This window comes from Nothobranchius furzeri, chromosome 3 (genome assembly GCF_043380555.1).
Source record: "Nothobranchius furzeri strain GRZ-AD chromosome 3, NfurGRZ-RIMD1, whole genome shotgun sequence".
In the NCBI taxonomy this organism is placed as follows: Eukaryota; Metazoa; Chordata; class Actinopteri; order Cyprinodontiformes; family Nothobranchiidae; genus Nothobranchius; species Nothobranchius furzeri.
This window is the reverse complement of record NC_091743.1, coordinates 92054614-92078946: the sequence shown is the minus strand read 5'-3', so window position 1 is coordinate 92078946 and position 24333 is coordinate 92054614. Positions and strand designations below refer to the sequence as shown.

The 24333-nt window shown below is 43.2% G+C and overlaps 3 protein-coding genes across 6 annotated transcripts in view; 2 read left to right on the top strand and 1 right to left on the bottom strand.

Annotated features, from left to right (window-relative positions):
• Positions 1–17: 17 nt before the first annotated feature.
• Positions 18–12311, bottom strand: gnpat2 (glyceronephosphate O-acyltransferase 2). 4 transcript variants are annotated; one of them, XM_054733735.2, is made up of 16 exons: positions 12099–12311; positions 11041–11241; positions 10777–10953; positions 9919–10287; positions 9758–9833; positions 9502–9653; positions 9176–9306; positions 8273–8514; positions 7639–7896; positions 7486–7565; positions 7268–7408; positions 7098–7197; positions 6918–7011; positions 4144–4205; positions 3925–3998; positions 18–2241 (listed from the first exon to the last, which is right to left on the bottom strand). In XM_054733735.2, the coding sequence occupies exons 1-15, from the start codon at positions 12108–12110 to the stop codon at positions 3946–3948; spliced, it is 2148 nt and encodes a 715-aa protein (XP_054589710.2). In that variant the 5' UTR covers positions 12111–12311; the 3' UTR covers positions 18–2241; positions 3925–3945. The 4 variants fall into 4 exon arrangements, with proteins under 4 accessions (XP_054589710.2, XP_015830946.3, XP_015830945.3 ...); XM_015975460.3 differs by having other exon boundaries at positions 18–3998; positions 9919–10046; positions 10158–10287; XM_015975459.3 differs by having other exon boundaries at positions 18–3998.
• LOC129153783 (uncharacterized) lies at positions 1478–3204 on the top strand. Its single transcript, XM_070549811.1, has 4 exons — positions 1478–1547; positions 1606–1656; positions 2001–2189; positions 2664–3204. The coding sequence occupies exons 1-4, from the start codon at positions 1478–1480 to the stop codon at positions 3179–3181; spliced, it is 828 nt and encodes a 275-aa protein (XP_070405912.1). The 3' UTR covers positions 3182–3204.
• A 2083-nt stretch (positions 12312–14394) lies between the features above and the next one.
• Positions 14395–24333, top strand: part of znf292b (zinc finger protein 292b) — a 42000-nt gene continuing 32061 nt past the window's right edge. The window contains exon 1 of the mRNA XM_015975472.3: positions 14395–14610. Within this exon, the coding sequence (XP_015830958.1) occupies positions 14410–14610 (201 nt within the window). The 5' untranslated portion in view covers positions 14395–14409. The remainder of the gene's footprint in view (positions 14611–24333) is intronic.

Here is a 24333-nt window from a genome sequence, read left to right as displayed (position 1 = left end):
CACGCCAATAGCAGAGATGAATACAAGGGTGTTTTATTGTTTTCTCTGAGTTAAATTATAAACGATTACATTATTTACATCAAATCAGCCAGGCCTAAACAGAGGATTCCTCAGATGGTCAGTCGTTTCTTGTCACCGGCGCACGGATGTTGCTAGAAGCACAGACATCACGTACATAGACACCACGTGAAGCTGGTGTAGCACTGAGCCGCCATGGTGGATGGGTTCTCATTCACCCCGGTGCATTAATGTTTACCGAGGAAGGCGTTTACACAACTAAAAACACATTTTATTTATTTATTTTTCCCCCGTGTCCAGTCTGGCTGTGAAGCAAACAGAAGTGATGTCTGAATGCTGGTAACAAGCCTTACAGATTTACTCTCAGGTGGAACATCAAAGCGTTTGCTTTAATTTATTGTTGTTGTTTTTGAATGCTTTGTAATTCCGACCAGACACAGAGTCAGAGGTGAAGGGGGGGGGGGGGGGGGGGGGGGGGTTTCCACAAAAATAAACAGTCATTGATGAACAAGAGTCTGCTTCTAGACCTGCAGAAAAGGGACACACAACAATACATCAGGAGCAAGCTATCACTGCGTCACCTTGAAGAAATATAAAATCAACATTGTTTAACTGAACAATCATAAACCACAGTGCATTTAGTGCCAACCACAGCCTTAAGACCTGTGTTGAAATGCCCAAACCCATACTTGTACCTGTGTGTGTACACGCGCTTGTTTATGTAAGGGTTCCCTATAGGAGCGTCCAACAGTGTGAGGGGCCACAGATCTGCCCCCCAAAGATGTGCAGGAGATGGAGGGAGCTCCGAGTCCCAGAGATCCAGGAGCTGTCCCAGAGCACAGGGACCCCATGGAGACTGTAACAGAGAAGCCCCCGCCCCCCTCGAGAGGTGCAGAGGATCGCCTTGGGGGGCCACAACCAGCAGCCAGCAGAGTCCCGGGAGACATCAGCGGCCCGCCTGCAGCCTCCCACCCCCAATCCGGCCGAGCCCGGAACCCAGGGACCCAGGCTCTGCTTTTTCACATTATGGTATATGATGGTTAAAATATAAATATAATAAAATTAATTATATTAAAATATAAAACCCTGACAGGTAGGTTAGAAAAGTCAATAGCAATCCCACGTGATTTGTTTTCAAGTGTGCCAGTTGTTGCAACCGTATAGGATGCACAACAATTGGGCACAGTTGCCCAACGCCCACCCTGCGTCGCCTCCAGTTGGGTTTAGAGCAGGAGGAACCCAGCCAATATGGCAGTGGTGCTGCGCGTCTACATATTCGTGTCTGTGGCTAGAAGTACAGCAGGTGAGGGAGGGGAAAGCGGAGGTTTTTATTTCATATTTGTCTGAGAGGACGTTACCTTGTTATTAATATAGCAGTGAAATAACATGACCTTTATATATAATCCATAACTTAAAATTTTAAGTTTGGTGATGCGCTGCCATGTACGCTGGGGTATAAATGGAGCGCACCAAGATGAAACTACCCATTGTTTTATCCACCCTGGTTCTGGAGGGCCAGTATCCAGCAGGTTCTGTGGTTTTTCCTCCTCCAACACACTTGATTCAGTAGTTGAACCACCTGTGCAGCAGCTCATCAGGCTCTGCAGAAGCCAGCTAATCCTCTGCTGACTGAATCAGGTGAGCTGAAGCAGAGTTAAAACTAAAACCTGCTGGATACCGGCCCTCCAGCACCAGGACTGGGCCCCCTGCCGTACAGTATTACAAATCAGATCAGCACAGCCTAGGGACTGGAGATACAGATAATTATAAGCACTTGGCCTCGAACAAAGGTCAGACCCACACGAGTTTAAAGCATAAATGCAAATATTCTTATAGGGAAAATAAACTTGATTTGTCCAAATGCAACGTGTAGAACTTGTGTCAGGACGGTAAATCTCACAAGTCGGATAGTCTGAGTCTTAAAGCGCCTCTCGACAGCTGATGTGTCCTTGAGGTGTCCACTTGGACACCTTGTGTGAAAGCGGCGGGTTTGGGTATTAAGGCAGGCAGGGGCAGGGCTTGGCCAGGTCACAGCTCGTCTTCCTCGCTGCTTTCTTTCTTGCTGAAGGTGTCCAGGACGGGACAGGGCAGGACGGGGGGAGGCTACATGGATTGGTGGACTTCACTGGCAGCGAGTATTGCCTTGCTCTGGATATTCTGCTTCATAGACGGTGAGACTTGCTGAAGGTTCTGGAAACCTTTTCTTTTATTCATTTTAAATGTCTTCGTGTTGCAGATGTGGTTCATGTGGAGGATAAAATGAGATAATTAACTTTTACAAGTATTAGACGATCATAATGCCTTCATAATAATGCAGTCAGTCAGGAAACAAATGTGTAATACACACGTGCTGCTTACGGTTAATAATGAAATCAGGTGCATCCAGTCACCGTTCAGCCTCCCACCTGTGTCAGTAGCATAGATTTACACGCGGAAGAGAAAGATATTTGAATATCTCTTCCTGATTTGTTTCTCGACTAAAGTTCCTGTGAGTTAGAACCATGGATGTCCATTAGAGCAGGACCGCGGTGATGCCGCCCTCCAAACACAAAGCTGCAGAGCAGACGTTAATCCAGTGTTTGTAATGGTTTGTGACAGAGTTAAATTAGTCTCCACCTGACCCGGTCACGCGGTCTTATCTCCAGGTAACGCCGTGCTTGAGCTGCGGCTGCTCTTCCATGCTCTGACCAAAGCCGCTTGCCACCTGTACCTGGCCCTGCTCCCGCTGCGCCGTGCCGCCACCCACTTCGCCGACTGCGCCAGGTACCTGCTCAACCATGCCCAGCAGAGCCCGCCCCCCCAGGGCTACCTGCAGCAAGGCCAGCCGCTGGCCAAGAAGGGCACGCTGCACCTCCTGGAGGGCGTGTGTGTGGTGTGTGAGACGGTGCCCAACCTGATGGGCGCGACGCTCAGCGTGGGCGCCGCCTTCTGCCACATGCTGCAGGGAGGCTTCTACATCCTGGCGGCGACCCTTCGCACCATCCAGATCAACCTGTTCTGCCAAATGAACGGCGAGAAAGAGAGGTGGGACAGGGAGAGGACCAGGGCCAAGGAGAGCGAGAAGAAGATGAATTCTAAAGTTCTGGAGTACATCTCGGTGTTCTGTCAGGACCCGGTCAGCGCGCTGCGCATCAAGGTCGACGTGCCGCCTGTGTACCGATAATCCCTGGAGCACCACTTCACCGGCTCATAAGAGGCCTTGGAACTGCCGACGGGTTAAAGGTGATTGGTTTGATCTGACAGGAAGCTGAACCTTGACCTTTGGTTTGTGGAAGATGAAAAAGCTTCATGGTGTGTTTTGTTACATCCGTTTTGCATTTATTGAAATGTAAAGAAATAAAAATAATAAAGGTTTCAAACCAATCAATCAGACCTCCATTCCTTCCATTTCCTGATTTCCCCGTTAGCTCACAGCTCAGTGGCTAACTTCACCGACATCATTAAAGTGCTTCTGGTTTAATTATCAGTCACCAAAAATAAACTATTCTAGTCGTAAACGTGTGTAAATATAATAAAATCATCTCAAATATATGAAAAACATGATTAGGAGTTTATTTCCACATTTTCTTGTGTCAGATAATTACAATAATTATGTTTTATCGTACTTTCTTATCATTAAAATTGTATTTAACAATGATTTAGTACTACCTGTTATAGGTGTCGTACCTCAGCTGTGAGGAAACTGATCAAATAATCATTTTGTTATGAAATCATCAGATTTATTAATTATTTAACTCTTCCCTGTTTGTTGCAGCTTTTATCTACTTGGGTTTTTCTGGGTCTCCGGCGCTCGTTAGAATATTAAACGGAAACTTTTGCGTGATAATTTCAACGTGGTCTTTCTCTCTTGAGAGTTTAGCCTCGGCAGAAAAGAGGATGGAAATGTGGTGAAGAGGAAGCACTGACGTGGATCTGCTCCGACGGAGACTAAAGTCTGGCTGCAGGCGTCGCCCGAAGGACCTGGGGTGGAACTTTTCCAGCTACAGGAAAAAAAAATCCATCAGGTTGTGATTTTATGGGCTTTTGATTTGATGTGACAGAACAAAGAAATAAAAGTACATTTCAGAATCAGACTTTGAAATCAAGAAGGTAAAATGCTTTTTTTGAGTTTTTTGAAAATCTTACAGAGGACGTCTCCAGCTCGTCCCACAGCGGCTCTGTCCACTTTGTACTCCTCGTTCTCTGATCTAAAACCAGACAGCCACAAACTGAATCACAACCTTTATTACAGTTTTATGTCAAAGTACAAAAAATGTCTAAAAACTACAATTTCAGACTCAGCTCTGGTAAAATTTACTCTGACCGGACCACCACTTCCTGTCTGGCTCCTGTCATTTCTTCATCTTCACGAAACTCCAAATGCAGTTTCCGGAAAGAGACGTGCCGTTTCTAACTACGAGTACGGTCTGAGCTTGTGTACTCACGCTCTTGTGAAACGTCATCAACGCCGGCCCAAGTACCGGTCCAGTCCTAAGTTTGCATCACGACGAGTGCGCTAAAAGTTCCCAGGTGTGTTCTTGCTCCGCCCATTGTATCGTCGATGCATCAACACATCCTTCTGCAGACTAAGGCTGGCAAGGTATCCCATAATGCATTGTGTCACACAGTTATAACCCGAATGGAAAACGGCAGATGGGAAAGGTAATAATTTAGTGTTTTTATACCAAAAATACAAGTAATTACGTCTAAGTATATAAAAAGTGGTCTGCTTCCTCTTCAGCACATCCTGAGCTCCTTCAAAGGAATCTCCTACCATCTTTATGCAGATGACATCCAACTGTACATCTCCTTTAAGCCCCATGAGATGTCTAAGCTGCAGCTGTTACACACCTGCTTAGACTCTATAAAAACCTGGATGGTGGGAGCTTTCTTCAGCTGAATGAAGATAAGACTGAGATCCTCATCTGTGCCCCAGACAAGCTGGTTCCCAAAGTCAGAGATTCTCTTGGTCAGCTTGCTTCCCACACCAAACCTTCTGTCAGTATCTTGGCGTGACCTTTGACCCAGCTCTCACCCTGGATTCTCATGTCAGTTCTCTTGTTGGCTCCTCCTTCTTCCATCTCAGGAACGTTGCTAAGCTGAGTCCCATTCTGTCCCGCTCTGAACTTGAGACGGTTCTCCACTCCTTCATCTCCTCACGCTTAGACTACTGTAACTCTCTTTTCACGTGTCTGAGCAGAACCTCCCTGAACCGTCTACAGGTGGTTCAGAACGCCTGTGCTCGGCTTCTGACCAAGTCCTCCAAACACACCCACATCACCCCGCTTCTCCTCCAGCTTCACTGGCTGCCAGTCAACTTCAGGGTTCATTTCAAGATCCTGGTTCTGGTCTATAGGGCCTTACATGGACAAGCACCATCTTACATTGGTGATCTTCTTAGTCCCTACACCCCCAGCAGGTCCCTGAGGTCCAGTGACCAAAGCCTACTGGTTGTGCAGCACCAGGCTAAAGGTCAAAGGTGACAGATCATCTGCTGCTGTGGCCCCCAGACTCTGGACCTCTCTCCCCCTGAGCCTGAGATCAGTGGACTCAGTGGTCTCCTTTAAAAAGCAGCTGAAGACTCACTTGTTCAAGCTGGCTTTTGTATGACCTTCTTCACCTCTCTCTCTTTATTCTGCTCTCCCCACCTATTCCACCTTCCTCAGGATCCACTGATCTCCCTCTTTCCTGTTCACTCTCTCTCTTTATTAACATTTTTTAATCACAATTGTCTATTTTTGCTCATTTTAAACATATTTTTAAACATTTTCTAAATGCTTTTTTATATTTTTACATGTTTTTATTTTTGTTTTTGTGAAGCGCCTCATGATTTAGAAATGATATTTTCTTCTTCTTCTTCTACTGTAGATAATGTGTAGCCAGTAAAATTTGCTTTGTGTGTTTTTTTTTCCTAGACTCTTCGTGATATCGCAATATGCTAATTAGCTAACTGACTACGGGTGTTTCTCCATGTGAAGGCGCCTTGCTTACGAGGACAATGTCCTTCCTTGGTCAAAGAAAACGGTTAAATGGAACAGACTTGCATCATGTGACTGCGGCTTCCACGGCGGTCACGTAACGTCACGTGACACAGGAGATATCGTTATATTTTATACGTATTAGTTTCAATATAAATATATAATGAGCCTTTTACGTTTTAAATTGTGTATATGTTTATTAAATTAAATATATAAGTGAGTTACTACCCGCTAGCCACCGAAGCTGCAACTACTAAGCAACTAACCAACCATAGATAACTTATTTGGATCTAAAAACATTTTAAATTAGCCGACTTACTTTTAAACTTGAACAATGTCCCCGAAGTAGCTGCCGGCTTCTGATCCGCCGTCTTTTTGAAAATACTGCGGTGTATTGTGGGTAATTTTTGACCAAGGCAAGGCTACAAGACACCTCCCGAGTATCCTTGCTCAGCTAGCTAAACGGCTAACAAACAGAGAACACGCCTCGGTAGAACATGAAGACTGGAACACGTCTTGGCGGCTCCCCATGACGTATCTCCTTGGCAACCGGGGAGGGCCAAGACATCAAGGCGAGGTTCCTTGGCTTTGAGGAACACCCCATGTCATTTTCTAACTGTAGCTAATCTGCTTGCTACCATGACGTAATGGAGTACGGTTCTGTTCCAAACACCGTCCTCGTACTCCGGTACTCGGTAGAACAGACTTTCTGCTGAGCATACCAGGAATGAACTTGCCAAGTACGCAAGAACAAAGCCGTGTACTTTGGTGTTGGGAAACGACCCATGAGAAAGCTTTCCGGAACTCCTCATCCAGATCCAGACCGCACCACAGCCGGTGTAAATGCTCTGAACGGACTAAATGGTTTTCGGTCTTTGCGAAAGCCGTACAGAAACCGCACCGCGTTTGTTTTGTGTTCGATATAAACGAGGCGTAACTCACCGCTTCACCTTCGTCGCCATCCGCAGCCTCTGCAGCGCGGACAAAACGTTTTTCTGAACGTTCGATGAAAGGACCTCATAGGTGTCGAGTTCACCTGCAGAGAAAATAAAAACCATACATGTTAGTTGAGTTTACCTGAAAGAAGTGATGGTAAAGGTCAAAGGTCACTTTTTTTTTTACCTGACAGAACAGCGTTTGTAGCCAGGGTTCGCACAGCGTGCAGGAACTGCTTCTCCGTGAAAATCTGATCTGCATCCTCACAGAGATACCTGAACATCAGCTGGACGTTTTAAAAAGTCGATTAAACCCTTTTTACATCCTAATATAAAATAATACGGACGTGAGAGGACCTGATAAGAGTTTATGAACGGCTTGAGCAGCTCCTGAAGGAACGATAACACCTCCAGGCCAGAGTCTGAAACAGTCACTTCCTGTTGGCTGATATGGACCGCTTTACATTTCTTTAGGAGATAGCCCGCCTCCTCAAAGTCCTTAAATAATTACTCAGCATCAGCAGCAGCATACAGTACATGGATCAGCACCAGCTGAGCACAGGTGAGACAGCTACCTGAGATGATCTTCCAGGAATGAAGATGAATTCATTAGAGAAAACATCCTGTAGGAAGCAGAAGTAGGCGAGGAGATCGTCTGTACAGAGAGAGGCGGAGCCTGATGAACCTTAAACTAAATAAACATTCACACATGGAGGTGGACCCCTCACCTCTCTCAGTGCTTTTTGTGACGCTCATGGCCGTGGCGAGCAAAGCTGGACGCACAAACACGTGCAGAGACTGATTACGATACGACACCAGCATCAGGGCTGCAGCAGCCGTCCTCATCACGCCCTCCTCTGGGCTGACGGGGTGTCTCCCCTCAGGCTCGCCCCCCCAAACCAAGAAGACACGCCCCGCCTTCTGATGCACAACGGTCCGATGGAGAGCCAAGGTGGACAACAGAACGTCTGAATCTGGGATTTGTTCTGCAAAAATAGTCATTATTGTTTCTGGGTGGTAATCAGGCGTTGACACGTGTCTGTGTGTGTGTGGACAGGAGACAGGAGACAGGAGACAGGAGACGGTTCAGTGGGGGTTCTTAAGGTAAGCAACTTAAACAGTATTAATCCACTAAGTGAATGTGAGCGCTTGTGCCAACTTACATTCATCTAATCTGTCTGATCTACTTCAGACCAGATCAAACGTGTGGCACAGGCAGGAGGGGCTAAGCTAGTCTGCTGCTTTTCTTGCAACACAAAAATAAATAAATACAACTAGCGCCACCTACTGGTCTCATCAAAAGGGAGTCAGAAAATCATCTGAAGAGAAGTCAGAAGTGTCAAATCTTTGTTCAGAACCCACCAGGCCAGTTCAGATGAGCTCCAAAGTCCAGAGCTAACCTTCTGAGCCAAAGCGTTTTCTCTGTGAGTCGATGCCACAGCAGACCCTGTTCTGTTAGAACTGTTGCAGGAGTCTGGAGCAGCAGGCAGGCCATCAGAGACCAGGGGCTGATCCGAGAGCCCTCCTCCTGGATCCGGACCATCAGATGAGCCATCCAGCTCACGCAGGCCTGGACGTCAGCACTGGGCTTCTGCGGAAGATCCCTGTGGGCAGAGATAGAGACGACATCACATCTAACTGCTGGAACGGATATTAGGAGAACAACACGAATCACAGGGAGATGATACCATTTACCCCTTTTTAGACTGAATGTAACAGGAAAACTCAGGCCAGACGCTTCCAGGACACATCCAGTGTTATAGCAACATCTCGCTGTTCCATCACAATAAATGCAAAAAAAAAAAAAAAAAAACGCTGCCACCTAGCAGCAGGAGTTTGAATTGCACCACACACAAGAAATAATGTAAAAGTTTGCATATAAATTCTCAATTAAAAAAATCAATATATTGCTTATAAATATCGATCCAGTATCATGAGACAGAATATCGCAATATTTCAGTGTATCGATTCTTTCTTACATATCTAATTATATAAAAAAGTTACAGAAAGTTGTTTAAAGTCCCATTTGTTATCAAATTTCATCACAGTGTGGTGAAATTTGTTCTCCGCATTTGACTCACCCCCTGGGAGAGCAAACTGAACCCTTTAATGCTGAGTGTCCAGCAGGGCCTTGTTTTTCAACTGTTTGGTATGACTCGACTGTGGATCTCCCAGTCTCAGGGCGGACACACGCACCACTAGGCCACTGAGCTGGTACTGCACATAAAATATACTTTTTATTTCTAAGTCAGGACTCTTCTCTACCTGGGTGTTAGGTTGTACTGACAGCGATTTATCTTGCCCTCACACAGCTGTCGGACAGACAAGGGACGGCCAAAGTTCACATGCATGCTGCCGTAATTCTCCTGCAGAACGCTGCTGGCCTTCAGCAAACCCTGCAAAGAGAAAAATCAGGCCAAAAGCAAATCCTTCACATTTGCATGATCTCAAATCTCAAAATGCTACTTTTGTCCTTTGCAATAGCTAGATAGGACTGTTTCTCAGTCTGTAGCTGCAAAATAAGCACTCGTGGGTTTTACTCTTGCAACTGTAAAGGCTCCTTAATACCAGTGTCTGCACCCAGAACCTACCATGGTGCTTTCTCTGGGCTTAGGGACACCCAGTAACTCGTGTGCGAGCAGCGACTCCTCAAGCACCCGGTCGTAGCTGATGCTGATGGGCACCAATGTGATGTCATACACCTCGCCTTTTAGGAAAGGCTCCAGCACCATGTGCATCATACCTGCACACACACGTATACTGCGGAGCGTGCACACACTGGATCTACACGTTAAGATACACTGCAAAAAAACATCAGATCTGCTTTAAAAGTGCAGAAGCGCTCACCTAACTTAGGTGAGATGGACTTCAGCGTCCTACTTCTGAGTCCTTCCACAAAAAATTCCAACGGAGCAAATCCTTTCTACAGAAAACACGGACACAGGTCCTAACATGCATTCATAGTACCCATTTGAAATAGTTAAGGTCTGAGAGCGCATGTGTCTCACTCTGACGACAGTCCGAACGTATTCTGACAGCACGGCCCAGTAGAGTCTATCAGAACCAATGGCACGTCGGATAAAGAACGCCCCAGAGCGGCGTAGTATCTCTCCTACAATCTTCATCCCTGCAAGAGCTTTAATGTGGAAACCGAGACAAAAGGCAGATGGAAGTGAGAGTCTGCACCTTTGTTGAGATGGTTTTGGTCGTTCTGATGATGTTTCCTCAAAGTCAAATAGATACTTGCGAATTCCTGCAGCAATTACTGGTACAGGGATGTCGTAGCTGAACATGATGTAAGAAATCACCAAGAAGTCGATGTAACTGCGGTGATTGGGCATCAGGATCACCGGATTCTCCTGAGTGGCTTGTTGGAGCTGCAACAAGAGGAAAAGTGTGTTTTAGAGTCGTGTTTCCACTAAAAAAAAAGGCCTCACAAAACCTGCTTTCAAAGTCACAAAATTACAAAAGATATCAATGCACTAAAATATATTGCACTAAAATATTGCAGTATGCCTGGGTACTAAATCTGTGGACATTGATCAAACACTGCATACCAGCGTGTGGTATATTTCTTTAGGAAACTGATCATTTAATGCAATGTTTGAATGTAATTAGGGAAAGCTCTCAGTTTCAGTTTAATGCAACAAACAGGCCTGATTATGATGCTGCCACCACCGTGTTTGATACAGTAAATTAGACTCTTATAACCAGAATTGGTCAACTTTAAGCATGACCAGGTACCGGCTGATTCAGTAGCCCAAATTTTTGTTTGGGTTTTTAAATAAATAAATAAATAAATAACAGAGTGCATCTCTGTGTATCCTGAGTGTAATTCAGTAATATAACCTGGTTTTATCACTGACCATGTTAAGTCCCTCCACGTTGACAAAAATGGCGCTGAATACCGTCTTGAACACTTTGGTCATCATGTAGGCCATCAGCCTGATAAACCGCAGCTGTAGATTCTGAGACATTTCCCCCAAAATCCCACAAACTTCTTCTCTCACCTCCTGCTCACATGACCCCGTCTCCATGGCAACCTGTGGGGAAATGGGGGGAAATGCAGGGAGGATCGGCATGTCGATGCTGCTACAGTGTCAAAGCCTCCCTTAAATGACCACCCCCACCTCTTTGGTGACGTAGCGCAGGTATTGGGACTCCAGCACGGCTCGGTGAAGCTCAGCACTGGAGCAGGGTGGAGATCCTTTATGCAGCTGAGGACTAAAGGTCCTGAGGGCAAAGCCGAGATCACTAGAGAGCCTCCTCTCCTCCAAAATATCCACAAAGTCCTCCTCATCTTGTTGGCCAGCTACACCGACATCTCTATACTGAATGAGGGAATCATATTTGTGTTAAAATCACTTACAGTTTAATATTTAACACCTTGAATCGTATGTGTTTTGCTGCAAACTTAAATCCAAGACTAAAAGGACACAGAAAGCTTTTTGGGTCGAGATAGTTTAGGAGAATTAGCCCTGTGTGTGTTACTGGGTGTAAAAATGAGTGGAACAAGGGAAAAACACCTAAATCTAACACACTCAGATCCATCTCTGTAGAAAGTTTCCATGATCATCATCTTACAGAAACTTCACATTGGATTGACTTTAATTCTTGAAGGTTTTAAAACATGTAAAACATTTCAAAAAGATGGAAATTATGTGTTGAAAAACCATGAAACTGTGATTTAAGCACGAAAATCATATTTAAGAAAAATATTAAAATACGTTTCGGGACTTTGGTTTTAAAATGTCGGCCGTGCTTTTAATTTGACATTTCATTCGGTTCATTACATAATGCCCTTTCAAAATAAAAGTTTTTTCATATAAGATAAATTCAGAAGTATGTTTTGTGTAAAACTGGCAAATCGATTGGCAACAAGTTAAAGTTGAATGCTTTCTGCTTTTTACTCTGACCCGAATTACAACCTATTAAGCAACAGCTCTTGAAATAATCGCAGATGATAGACCTGGGCCAAAGTTTAGTTCATGGCGCAGCTGCAATGGCTCTGCAGCTAATAATGCACAACTCAATAAAAGTCGTGTATATTTGTGCATATTCTGTCTAAAAAGTATTAAATAGCCTGTCGTGGTTGACCTCTGAAGCTTCTAAAGAACACGGAGCACGCAGAGAGCTCACAACAAGTGCGGCGGGAGAAGATTCCTGCTGGATCTCCGGGACTTCTTACCGTGTTTGTCATTTTGTACAATAACAGCGCTGCAGCTGGCTCCTCGCACCTCACAGACGTGACTTTCACTTGAGCGGTCCTGGCTGTCTTTCGCTCTGCGGATCGTGCAAAAACCTGCAGCTGGTGAAGACAAATGAGGCAGCAGGCTGTTGGAAACTCCTCCCAGGTGCAGCCGGGCGCTCTGCACTCAGCTCGGAACCATTGTGCAGGAGTACAACTGAGATGCATGCAAACACAAAGTGCCTGGCATTAATTTAGCGTGAACATAATCCCGAGCGTTAATAACTTGCACTTTAATACTGTAAGTTGCACTGTCATGTATTAGCTAAATGAGTAATTATGAGACATTTAATTACTAAAAATGTAATTACATACAATGGAAAATAAAAAAATATTAAAAGATAAACAAAACTCTATCATGATAATGTGGTGGGCCAACTCGCTCTATACAGGCCCCTGTAGTGGCTAATGAATATAGAAATTAATTGCTTACAATAAAGGTCCCGTTGCTAACATTGCCAAAAGGGGCGGGGCTGCTTATTATTAACACAACAGGAGACCATCCAGTTCCTGGTTATAATCGCTCCTGCCACACCTCTCATTCTTGGGTTCCCCTGGTTCCAGCTACATGACCCCCACATTTCCTGGTCAACAGGCTCCGTCTCGGGCTGGGGCCGGGACTGTTCATCTCAATGTCTTCTCCCTACTGTTCTCAGGCCAACCCCACAACCATCGTCTCTGACTAGCTCGTGGATCTGTCTCTTGTCCCTCCCGTCTGTCATGACCTGAAGGAGTCTTCAGCAAGGCCTGAGCTGCCAACCATCCTCCTCACAGAGACCATGACATGGCCGTTGACTTCTTTCCGGGCACTGTGCCACCCAGAGGATGCCTGTTCTCCTGGTCTGGTGAAGAGACCCAGGCCATGGAGCTCTACTAGCAGAAGCCCTCCAACAGGGCTTCATAAGGCCTTCCACGTCAGCAGCAGCAGGGTTCTTTCTTGTGAAAAAAAAAGATGGAGCGTTGCAACCCAGCATTGACTACCGGGGCCTTAACAAGATCACCGTAAAGAACAGCAAACACAATCTCTACACATGATTAACCTCTTCATTTTGATGGTGAAGTTTTACATCCACTGCTGTAAATATTCTGGTAAAAAACATGCTTTGCAGCATTCTTTAATACTTTCAAACAATACATATTTTCTATTGATAGTTCTGACAGACAGAAAGCTCTTGAAACTATTGAAATATGTAAAATTTTTAATGTTTTAATTTGAATACTAATACCCCTATTATGATTTGGCATTATTATTATTATTATTGTATTTTTTGTTATTATTATTCTTTTTTTAAATTTATTTTTTAATTATCTTTCTGTGACAGTGTGAGCGTCCTGTCACAGTGTCCCGATTGATCATGCGCCCTGGCTACTTGGCCAAGGGGATGTCCCTTTGGCTGACTGGTAAGCATGCGTGACTCTCACCCGGGAGTCTGGGGATCGGATCCTGCCTGGGCCCTCATTTCTACACCTTGCCACATTTCTATCTTCTTTTTTTCCATCTTCTCTTTCCTTCTAGGCATTCTTCTAGATATAAGATTCACATTGTAGCTGTTACCAAAGCTTATATATGTGTTTTTGTGAATAACTTCAATAAATAAAGAAAAGAAAAGAAAAGCAAGGACCGATACTTCCTTTTCTGAAAACATGTATTCATGAAAGTAGCTAATTTTATAACAATTAATTGATGCGCTAAAACTTAGACAAAGCAGCAGCGAATGTAAAATTATTTCAAATAATTGAAAGTTGTTAATAAAGTCATTGTGAATTGTATTCTTGATTGGGACAGCCTTCTCTGTGCACCAGGAGGTTGGGACATTGGTGCACCTTCATTTATAAGGCCATGCTTGGATTACTACCCACCTACATCCTGTAACTTCATCTCACGGAGAAGTGTAACTTCTCACAGTCTGCGTACAAATGATCAGCTGTTACTGTTCCGTTTGCTCGCACCAAACTGGACAAAAGGGCTTTCGCTCACTCTGCTCCTTCTGCATGGAACAGGCTGCAGGAAAGCTGGAAATTATCTCCTTGAATACATTGAAAAGCAGACTAGAGCCCTTGAGACGGATTTTGTTGCAACACTTTACCTAAGTGCACTTTGCTGAAGACCGCAGGGCGTGTGTGTTGGGATTAGGCCGAACTCTTTACCACCTGCTCCAGTTTCACTGGCCTAAAGGGGGCGCTGTGGGTGACCGTTTCCGTGGTTGGTTAATATGGCGTCGGCTCGGCTTCATCTGTGCTTGGCTCCGTAATGACGTCAGGATCGTACGCGCCAGAGCAGAGTAAGGAGATGGCGGATGACGAGGCCGAGCTGGACCCTGGTCCTGTGGAAAGTAAATATGAAACCGTCGAGGAACTCAGACGACGATTAGAAAATCTACAGCAAGTCGTGTTCGGAGACGGCGTCGGTTCTTTAGTCGATTCTTCTGAGTACTGCCAGCAGTTCTGCGGGGTGAGCCATTTCTGCTTTTTAACAAACATGCTAGCTGTGTTAGCTGCTGGGTGTTTATGTGAAATGTCTCATTTCTTAGGAGGCCTTCAATGGTTACTGAAACAGCAAACTCTAAATAATGAAATAGTAACTTGTATATGAAACGTTTCAAAGACACGGGACAAAGCAGTCCGTGGTAAGGTTGTTGACATGGCTTCTAGCTTGCTGCGCTAACAGCACGCTAGAAGCCATGTCAACAACCTTACGCACGCACGCACTGCGTATGTACGGGAAATGAAGTGTAATGCTGTTGTGTCTTTCTATATAAAGCTGTTGACTTACATACATTTAAATGCATTTTGATCTGGGTCACGGTTTTATCATTTTCTAACTTCATACATGGGGGCGCTTCTGCTAGCAGTTAGCATGTTATAGCTGCTAGTACGTTGATGGTCCACTATTTCTCTGGTAGAAGAAAAGAGCTGTGCTTTATCGGGTGATTGTTGTTATACTCGTATACCTTTATTGGTTGTAAATGGTATTAAACGTGTAGAGAAAGTGGTGACCGTTCTTGAGACGATGCACGTCTGGTGTACGTGCCGAGTGAAACGTACACCGTGTTTGCTGTAGCTGCAGCCTGCACAGCTTCAGGGTTACGGCTGTTTGTCAGAGGGAAGCTCGGCCCCGATCCACCAATCAGACAGGCATCATGGAGTTAGTTTATGTAGCGAGTCATTTAACGATCTCAACGTTATGGTGGGAAACAGTTTCTTAACTTCTCACAAGACCGAAATAATCAGCTATAGGGCTGCACGATTGTGACCAAAATAATAATCACGATTATTAATCACGATCATTCATCTTATCTGGTAAATTGTGTATTTTATTGCACCAATTACAAACAATGTTGCATAATTTTTCTGTGAAAAATTTAACTCTAGAAAAGATTGTAAATAATGCAAAACCCCTCCAAGAAACATCTATACTTTTATATTTCAATGTGCTAACTAACTATGGTGTTACAGAGAGCAATCTCAAAGTGCATCTGAGGAAAGAATTACAGCTTATACAGAAAAAGCCTCCTGTGTAGGTTTCATGGCCTCCCTCTGCTACTTGTTTCTGGTTTGTTTGTGGAGCTGGTGGTGAGAGGGAGCTCATAGCCAGATGTTCTTCTGGGGATAAATCTGGGTGTCGTGGGTCAACGGTACCTGGGTCGGACTTTGTTGTCCAGGAGTCCAGAAAATGTGGAGCATCTCAAGCAGCATCCCGTCTCTGACATTGCCTGTTGCTGGTGATGGTGGATGGCTCTTCTTAGGGTTGGGCATTGTTTGATTTTGAATGATTCCGATTCCAATTCCTCGTTTCGATTCCGGTTCCTATCAATTCCCGATTCAGATTCTTTCCAGACATGACATGTTTTACATGAGCCAGATAACCACAGGTCCTACTTGATGAAGTTATCTTAACTTCAATCAGAATCAGAAAGAATTTTATTGCCAGCGCTCCAGCGAACCAGAGCATAGGAACTTGACTCCACAGTACAGCCTCACCGAGATTACACACACACATATAGACAGGACAGATACAGGCAGACCGTGAGAGCAGCCATAACGGCGCTCAAGATGAATTTTAACTCTATGAACAACAACATCACCTTCATTTAGACAACAACATGTTTTGGAGACAAAAAGAAAAAGACTTGCAGCACAACCAGTGTGTTTGTTTCTGACCACAACCGAAGTCTGGAAGCAGCCTCTGGGATGAGAGGCTAAATGTCTCCAACATATCCATAAACGTCCAGCTGTTTTCAGCTAAAACTCAGGATGATCATGTCCAGGATGACTGAGAACTACACCTCCATGCTGCAGCAGCTTCAGTCACAACAGAAAGTGAAACCTAAATGCAGCTGCTGTCAGTAACAATCTTAACAGATTTTAAACACTTATGGGCTCGACACACGGGAGGTGACATCGCCTCTCCTCCATTCATTTTCAATGAGACATGCGTGACAAAGCGATAATCGCGGGTCTCCCTCCTACCAAGCGAAACGCGAAAAACGTGCATGTGAAATTTTGCGCTCGTGCACGTGTCGTGCACAGGCGACCAAGCGACGCGATCCCAGAAAGTTGAAACATTTTCAACTTTTCATCGCTGTCGCTCGGACGAGGACCAATCAACGGAGGTTTCATTCACTGACCAATGAGCGGACAGGATGCTCCGTACACCTCCGAGCAAACATGGAGGAGAAGTTGATTATTATTATGTTTTATAGTAAAATCAGAAGTAAGATTTCACATAACTCTAGCAGCACCTTGTGAAACATCATATCTACCGCTTTATTACCTCTGAACCGCTTAAATAACCTTAATTCCCTCCAACCTGACACAGCCAATCAAAACAACGGAAGTTTCGATTTCGCCATGGAACAGAACGCGTAGACGACTTTGCCGCTGGCCGCTGCCGCGGATTGCCTCCCGTGTGTCAGGTAATAAAAGCAACAGCGACAAATTTCGCTGATCGCGGTCGTCTGTCGCCTCCCGTGTGTCGAGCCCATAAAACCAAGCCCCCACAATGCCGGACAGAAATTGAGGCCAAAGCGGAAGTGACAAAAATTGCTGTTCCACCCTCATCCACTAGGGGCTGGTGTCAGAAGCTAGCAAATCCTCAATGATATGGAGCTAGGATTGGGACAATATTCAGCGTAACTTGTACCAAGTTTTGTAACTTCGAACATGTTTCATCACATGTAACTTTGGATTCGTAACTTGTAACTTTAGTTTTCTAACTTGTAATTCTCAATTCCTACTTGGATTTCTTGTTTTGTAACAGGAACGTTGTATTTTGTACATGTATTTTTTATTTTGCAAAATCAAACTTTTATTTTGTACATTTACTCATTTTGTAACATCAAACATTCATTCAGAAACTTGAAACTTTCGTTTTGTAACTAGCAGACTTCCATACTGAAAAAATCAAGGTACAAGTTTGAAATCAAAACTCTCAAAACACACATTTCATTCTACAGGTACAAACCTCAAATCTACAGTTACAGATCTTTTTGTCTCGATTCTAGCGTCAGTGGGAGGAACTTGGGTGGAAACAATGAGAGCACGAGTCTTAGCTACCAATCACGTTTCTCGAATTCCTGTCCAATCATTGGGAGAGGAGGGCAGGGTTCTGTCAGAGCTGTAGAGAGAGTTACGACACGGAATGGGGGAGTCACGTGGTTCAGGTAGCTTCGAATAGTTCCAAACAGCCCCGCTGCTGCATTGAACTGCAGTTCCTTTTCGGTGTTTCGGAAGGATTCTCTCTGGTAAGTTGATGAAATGTCATCATTTTGTTGCATTGTGAAGCGTTAGCTAACCGCTTCGTACCAAAATAAGCCAACGATGATATTTTATGTTGCCAGTTTTAGCTAGATAACCTTTAATGAGCTAACTGTGTGCAGCTTGTTGGTTGTGAGCAGGAGGACGAGCTGTAGACGGGTTTCTTTCAGCTTGTTTGATTCTACGTTTTAAAAATATTCCCCACAGTTTGAAATAAGTAATAAACTTTTTACATTATTAGTTTTATTTGGGAATATTTGTACAATACGTTGCTGTATCAACACGAACATGCATCAGAAATGGAAGCACAAGTGGAGAGACCAATAATAAAGAAAATGTGATTGTGAAGACACGTAATTATTTAATATTTTTCAGTTAATAACACTGACTGCAGCGAACTGCTGAAGCATGAGGCAAACAGGATTACGGACCTAAGAAGATATGTTGTTCTGTTTTGTGGACTCAAGTAATAAGAATAGAATTAAGATATTTCAAGAACAGTAGTCGAACAATAACTTTTTAAAAATTAGACATTTTCCATGAAACTGCTCATTTCCACTTGCTTTATAATATCAGCATTTGCTATTTTGTTATTAAGGAATGACAAGAAATAAGAATTAACAATATCATAATTATCAATAAATAAATGTCAAAGAGTAACTAAAACAAAGATCTTATGTAACCATTAAAGGTTAAACTGTGTCATGTGTCCATCTTCATGTTTTCATAGTGGCTGAGCGGAGAGCTGACCAGGAACAACGGTGGTGGCAAATCCCAGTTGGGTCTGTGATGGAGTGATGCTCGCCTGGAGTGATTACCATCTCATCCACAGTTAGGGTTGTCACGGTAACCGGTATAGCGGTAAACCCCGGTAAAAAAGTTGACAATAAAAATAACCGTCCAGTTTTTAAAAAACTATATTATCTCGGTGGGTTTACCGTGGCCGCGGTTTCGGCGCGATGACCCTTACCAGCCACCGTCGCTTCAGCTGAAGTTCCCGCGGCGCGCACACGCACTTTTTAATTTGCAACGGCACCAAAACTTTGAAGCTGAAATAATGTCCGAAGGAGGCGACGGCAGCGCCCAGGACATCCATCAGCCCTCAAAGAAGACTAAATCGGAAGTATGGGTATATTTGGGATTTCTGAAAAATGCTGAGGGACAGTTAATAGAAGACGGCTATCCCGTTTGCAGAACGTGCAGGAAACAAGTGTCTGCAGAAGGCAGCAACACTTCAAATCTAATGGCACATCTGCGTGACCATCACCCGCGTCTCCACAGCCAGTGCAAGGTAAGATAACATTAGCATTTTAGCTTAAATGCATGACGTGAGGACTTTTGGTTGAGGGAGAATGCAACGAGTCACTATATACTGCAGCCGCAGCGTCCTCTGGCAGCATTTAAACCGTGTCACGGACACCCTGTTGCTGGATGAAGCATCTTATTTGTTGATGATGAAGAGAAATATACAATTAGTTCCTTGTCATGGATTTGTTTACTTATTCAATGCCATTTATACTTGAACATTTGGATTTGATTACATAGTGTAGTAGTTATTTTAGTAATTTGTTTAAAGTGGATATTTATTTTAAATACACATTTTTTAAGGTTGACTTGTACAGCGCTCAAGTCAAGTGTGGACTGGAGTTTTAGATTTTCATTTTGATAATGAAGAAAACAAGTATATGAGAAAACAAGTGGTGTTTCTTTGATTTGTTTACATATTGTTTATGTTTTGAATGTTTGGATTTGTATAATTTAAACCTGCACTGACTACTGTAACAAGTTCCAGAAAAATAAGCTATTTGTTCCTTTACTTGTGAAAAGTTGCACTTTTGCTAAGGCTTTGTGTTATTTTAGGTTTAATAAACACTGTTAAACCTTTTCTAAACTATTTCAGTTTGTGTAGAACAGGACTATCAATGCTTTCTGAACATATGCAACACCGTTTAAAAAATACCGCGATAATACCGAAAACCGTGATAATTTTGGTCACAATAACCGTGAGGTTAAATTTTCATACCGTGACAACCCTATCCACAGTAAGCACACACTCTCTTTCCATCTCTGTCAGATTTTTAACCTTCAAACTGAGCATGTCACACACCTCTCCTACCACACCTGGTTCCAGTTTAACGGGCTGCATTTGACTGTGCAGGGTTCTAACATCAGGCAGAGGGATACTCGTGTCCTGAAGAAACCTGCAGCCTGTTGAACCCACTGAAAAACAGAGCTGTACGGCCTTTTTGATTGTCTGTTTACTCCATTTAATGCCTCTTGTGTTTTTCATGCCTTTTTGACTTTGTTTCCTCCCTTAGGTTTTCCAGCTGGGTTCCCTGGTTCCAGCCTGTTCCTTTCTCCTCCTGGCCCTGACGCCGGCTCCTCATGGCTTCCTGGGATGTCCCTCTCTCCTGACACCATCTCATGTCCCCCCTCACTTTCCCTCTTCTCATTTGCCTCACTGCTGCTTTCCTCATTCTCTGAATTTATAATGGCACTTTTAGAATAAAGAATAATTTTTAAATAAAATAAATTCAAATGTCTAATATTTCAAAAGATTTGTACCACAGTTTACTGGAGTACAGCATGTGTGGTCACTGGTCAGTGGATCAACATGCAGTGGTTCTGCTGTACTTCTCACTGCGGGGTCCTTCCTCCTCCTTGGTTCAGGACGATGAACAAACACAGCATCAGCCCTGAGTCTCACCTTGCCTTGCCTAGTCTTAGTAAACTGTCCCTCCTCTACATGTGCCTGTAGAGTGGTGTATTAGTTTATTTCCTGCCACATTTAACAGTTTAATGGCAGCCTTGTGCAGCTGAGAGCAGAACATGTAGAGCCTTGATAGAAAACATGCACGTTAAACTCACTGCACACAGCTTTTTGTTATTGTGATCTCTGGTCATGGTGAAGTTGCTCCTGCTGACTCGAGCCAACCATTTTCTTCTTCTCTCTGCATCTTTGGGGAAGCCGTAATTCTGATTCCTCCCTCAGACCGATTGCTGTATGCAGCTCAGCCAACCATGTAAGATATTCAACCTAGAAAGGGATTATTAAAATACTATTTTTGTACATATAGAAATATTGAACAGAACCAAAAATATAGAGATGTAAAATTACATTTTAAAATTATATCCAACCCTAAAATTAGTCATTTCAAATTTTAACCCACGGACACATTTTATTTTAATAATAATCAAAATAAAGTTATTCAAAAGAGTTTCATTAGGTCTTGAGTACATTGCTCAAATTTATTGATTCAGCTTATTTGTGCATGTGATGACTAAACATAATGTTGGTAACATGCTTTATTAAAAATGCTATTATACACGTTGTACAAGTTTGGGATTCATTTTTTCACGATTAACACTTTTTATCTACTGTGTTTGACCATACAGTTTTATTGAAAATTTATTTGTAATTAGTTGCTATAGAAGCCAGATAAACTGGGTTATAGATGCATGTACTATTTTCACATAAAAATATAAGGTAATGATTGTAAAATGTATTTACTGAACATAGTAGATCATCATTCAAAGCATAAACAGCTGCATGTTTTCTTCAAGGTGAGCTGGAGCAGAATTCTAGCTTTCAATAAACACTTTAAAATGGATATTACAACTCGAGTTTAGGGCTTCTTGTAGTACTTAGTTATTAAATATGCTTATATTAGAGCAGTGTGTTGCATTACTACATCAGATTTACTGCTATAGTATATTATAGTAATGTATGTGGTCTAAATGTGTTCTACAGTGTGTTCGGACTGTCGTGTTCCTGTAATGTAGAACAGTCACGGGTGTTTGTCTTCCTACAAATGCTCGGAAAAATATAAATTGGCTACTTTGTGAAGGAGTTAGGACATAATATATAATATAATATATAATATTATTCAATAATTACCACAAATCTCCAGGGGAAATGTGTTTATATTAAATTTTTGTGATTTGTCCCACCATACGCCGTTCAAACTGACTTACGGCGCTGTGGGATGTTTGGAACTGAGAGCTCCATGAACCACGTGACCGCGAGTCGCCGAGTTCAAAGAGTGTCGCAGCTCTCTCTTTCTACAGCTCTGACAGAACCCTGCCCTCCTCTCCCAATGATTGGACAGGAATTTGAGAAACGTGGTTGGTAGCTAAGACTCGTGCTCTCATTAGCCACGTTTACATGCGCATATTTAATCGGATTGAATGCCCATTCAGATTGAAAATTCTGCATGTAAACATGTCAATCAGAATATTCTGATCCGATTCGGCCCGATCGGATTGAAATTTCAATCCGATTGAGAGAGGTGGTTTATTCCGTTCTTCATTCCGATTGACGTGCATGTGCACAGTCATTCGGATTGTTGGGGTAAAACAATGCCCACTGCGCATGTGTGCAACAGCCAGCGGGCCTCTCCGCTGTCATTTGGACTGCCTGACTTCAAAAATGACGGTGTAATTAACAAGCGGCGGCTTTTAAATCCGACAACAAGCCGTCCCGTTTCAGTAATATTTAATTCAGAACTTGCATTTTGTGGAAGTAAAATAAAAATCTGATTATTGCACAAATCATTCGACAAAGATGTTCAAATCTTTACTGGAAATACGCAGGTTTATCGTGGGGGTTGCAGCGCACGGATCCCCGTTTCTGTCAGCTTTGAACACAGCAGCTTCTGCAGCAGGTGATGGAGACACGCTTGTAAAGAACACAGGATAATCTGGGTTTTACAGACCTGATTGGAGGCTGATGTTGGGTAGGAAAACGTCCTCGGTTAAACACTCTGGACGACAGTAAAGTCCGTGTTCGTTAAAAGCACGTAAACGCAGATGACCTGAGATGCGGTTCGTTAATGATGAACACGGGCTTCTAAACTTTCTGAACATCTTCTGTTATTTTGTTTGAACAGATTTTTCTCAACAGTTTCAGCTGATCGTCACATGTTATTAATAATAAGCCACAACAGAGCTCAGTAATAAAACATGAGGCTAACCCCCCCCACCCCCCACCCCCGCTCTGTGCCGCAGCGCAACAGCTGTCAATTCAGACCTGCGGACCAGCTGATCAAGAGGCAGACATAACCCTCCCTTATTTTAATCAACAATAAAATGCAGCAAAGCATATATCTGCAGTTATTCACTGAAGAAAACGTCACTTCTATGAGCTAAATAAAAATATTAAATTGAATAAATGGATCAGGAAAGCAGGAAGAATAGTTATTTCTGTTTTTACATTTTTCTTTTCGTTTCATGGCGTTTGTTTACAATTTTTCTTTCGTGAAAGGCAACTCTGCGCATGCTCAACCTATTTAATCGGATTAAATGCTTGGTGCGTATGTACGCACGGCACGATCGGATCATTTCAGTTCGTGTCCATGTGAACAGAGATTCGGAAATTCCGATCAACCAAGATTTCAATCGGATTGAGGAAATTAGGCACATGAAAACGCAGCTATTGTTTCCACCCAAGTTCCTCCCACTGACGCTAGAATCGAGACAAAAAGATGTGTAACACTGTAGATTTGAGGTTTGTACCTGTAGAATGAAATGTGTGTTTTGAGAGTTTTGATTTCAAACTTGTACCTTGATTTTTTTTTTTTCAATTTGGAAGTCTGCTAGTTACAAAACGAAAGTTTCAAGTTTCTGAATGAATGTTTGATGTTACAAAATGAGTAAATGTACAAAATAAAAGTTTGATTTTGCAAAATAAAAAATACATGTACAAAATACAACGTTCCTGTTACAAAACAAGAAATCCAAGTAGGAATTGAGAATTACAAGTTAGAAAACTAAAGTTACAAGTTACGAATCCAAAGTTACATGTGATGAAACATGTTCGAAGTTACAAAACTTGGTACAAGTTACGCTGAATATTGTCCCAATCCTAGCTCCATACATTGACTCCCATGTTAAAAATACCAATTTCACAGCAGAAATAAACATGTTTACAGCCTGGTACCAGAACATGTTTTTAGTTTAAATGATCTAGTTTACACTCATGACAACTCTGAGGGGGGTGAATTATTTTCTCACTCTTCTGTTTAAGTGTATTAAAAGCCTAAAATTCTGTATAATTAATGAGCATCAGACCCAGTGTTGCCAACTCGGCGACTTTGTCACTGTTCCTAACGACTTTTTGACCCCCCTCAACGACTTTTTTTCCAAAAAGCGCCTAGCGACAAACTTAGCGACATTTCTCAGGACCCGTTGCTACTTTCTGTAGAACTTTCATGTAGATATTCCCTACAGATTAGCAACAAAGAAACCGTTAGCACTCTGAACCGTTCTTCCGGGAGTAAGGAAAGAGAACGATAATCTGCGCATGTGCACGAGGACTGACCAATCATAAACCGTTTTCGGCCGGTCTGATTCGCTGAAGCTGCAGAGCTGGAGAGCGCCGATTTACGTCTGCTGCTTTCATATTGCTGCAGGCTCACGC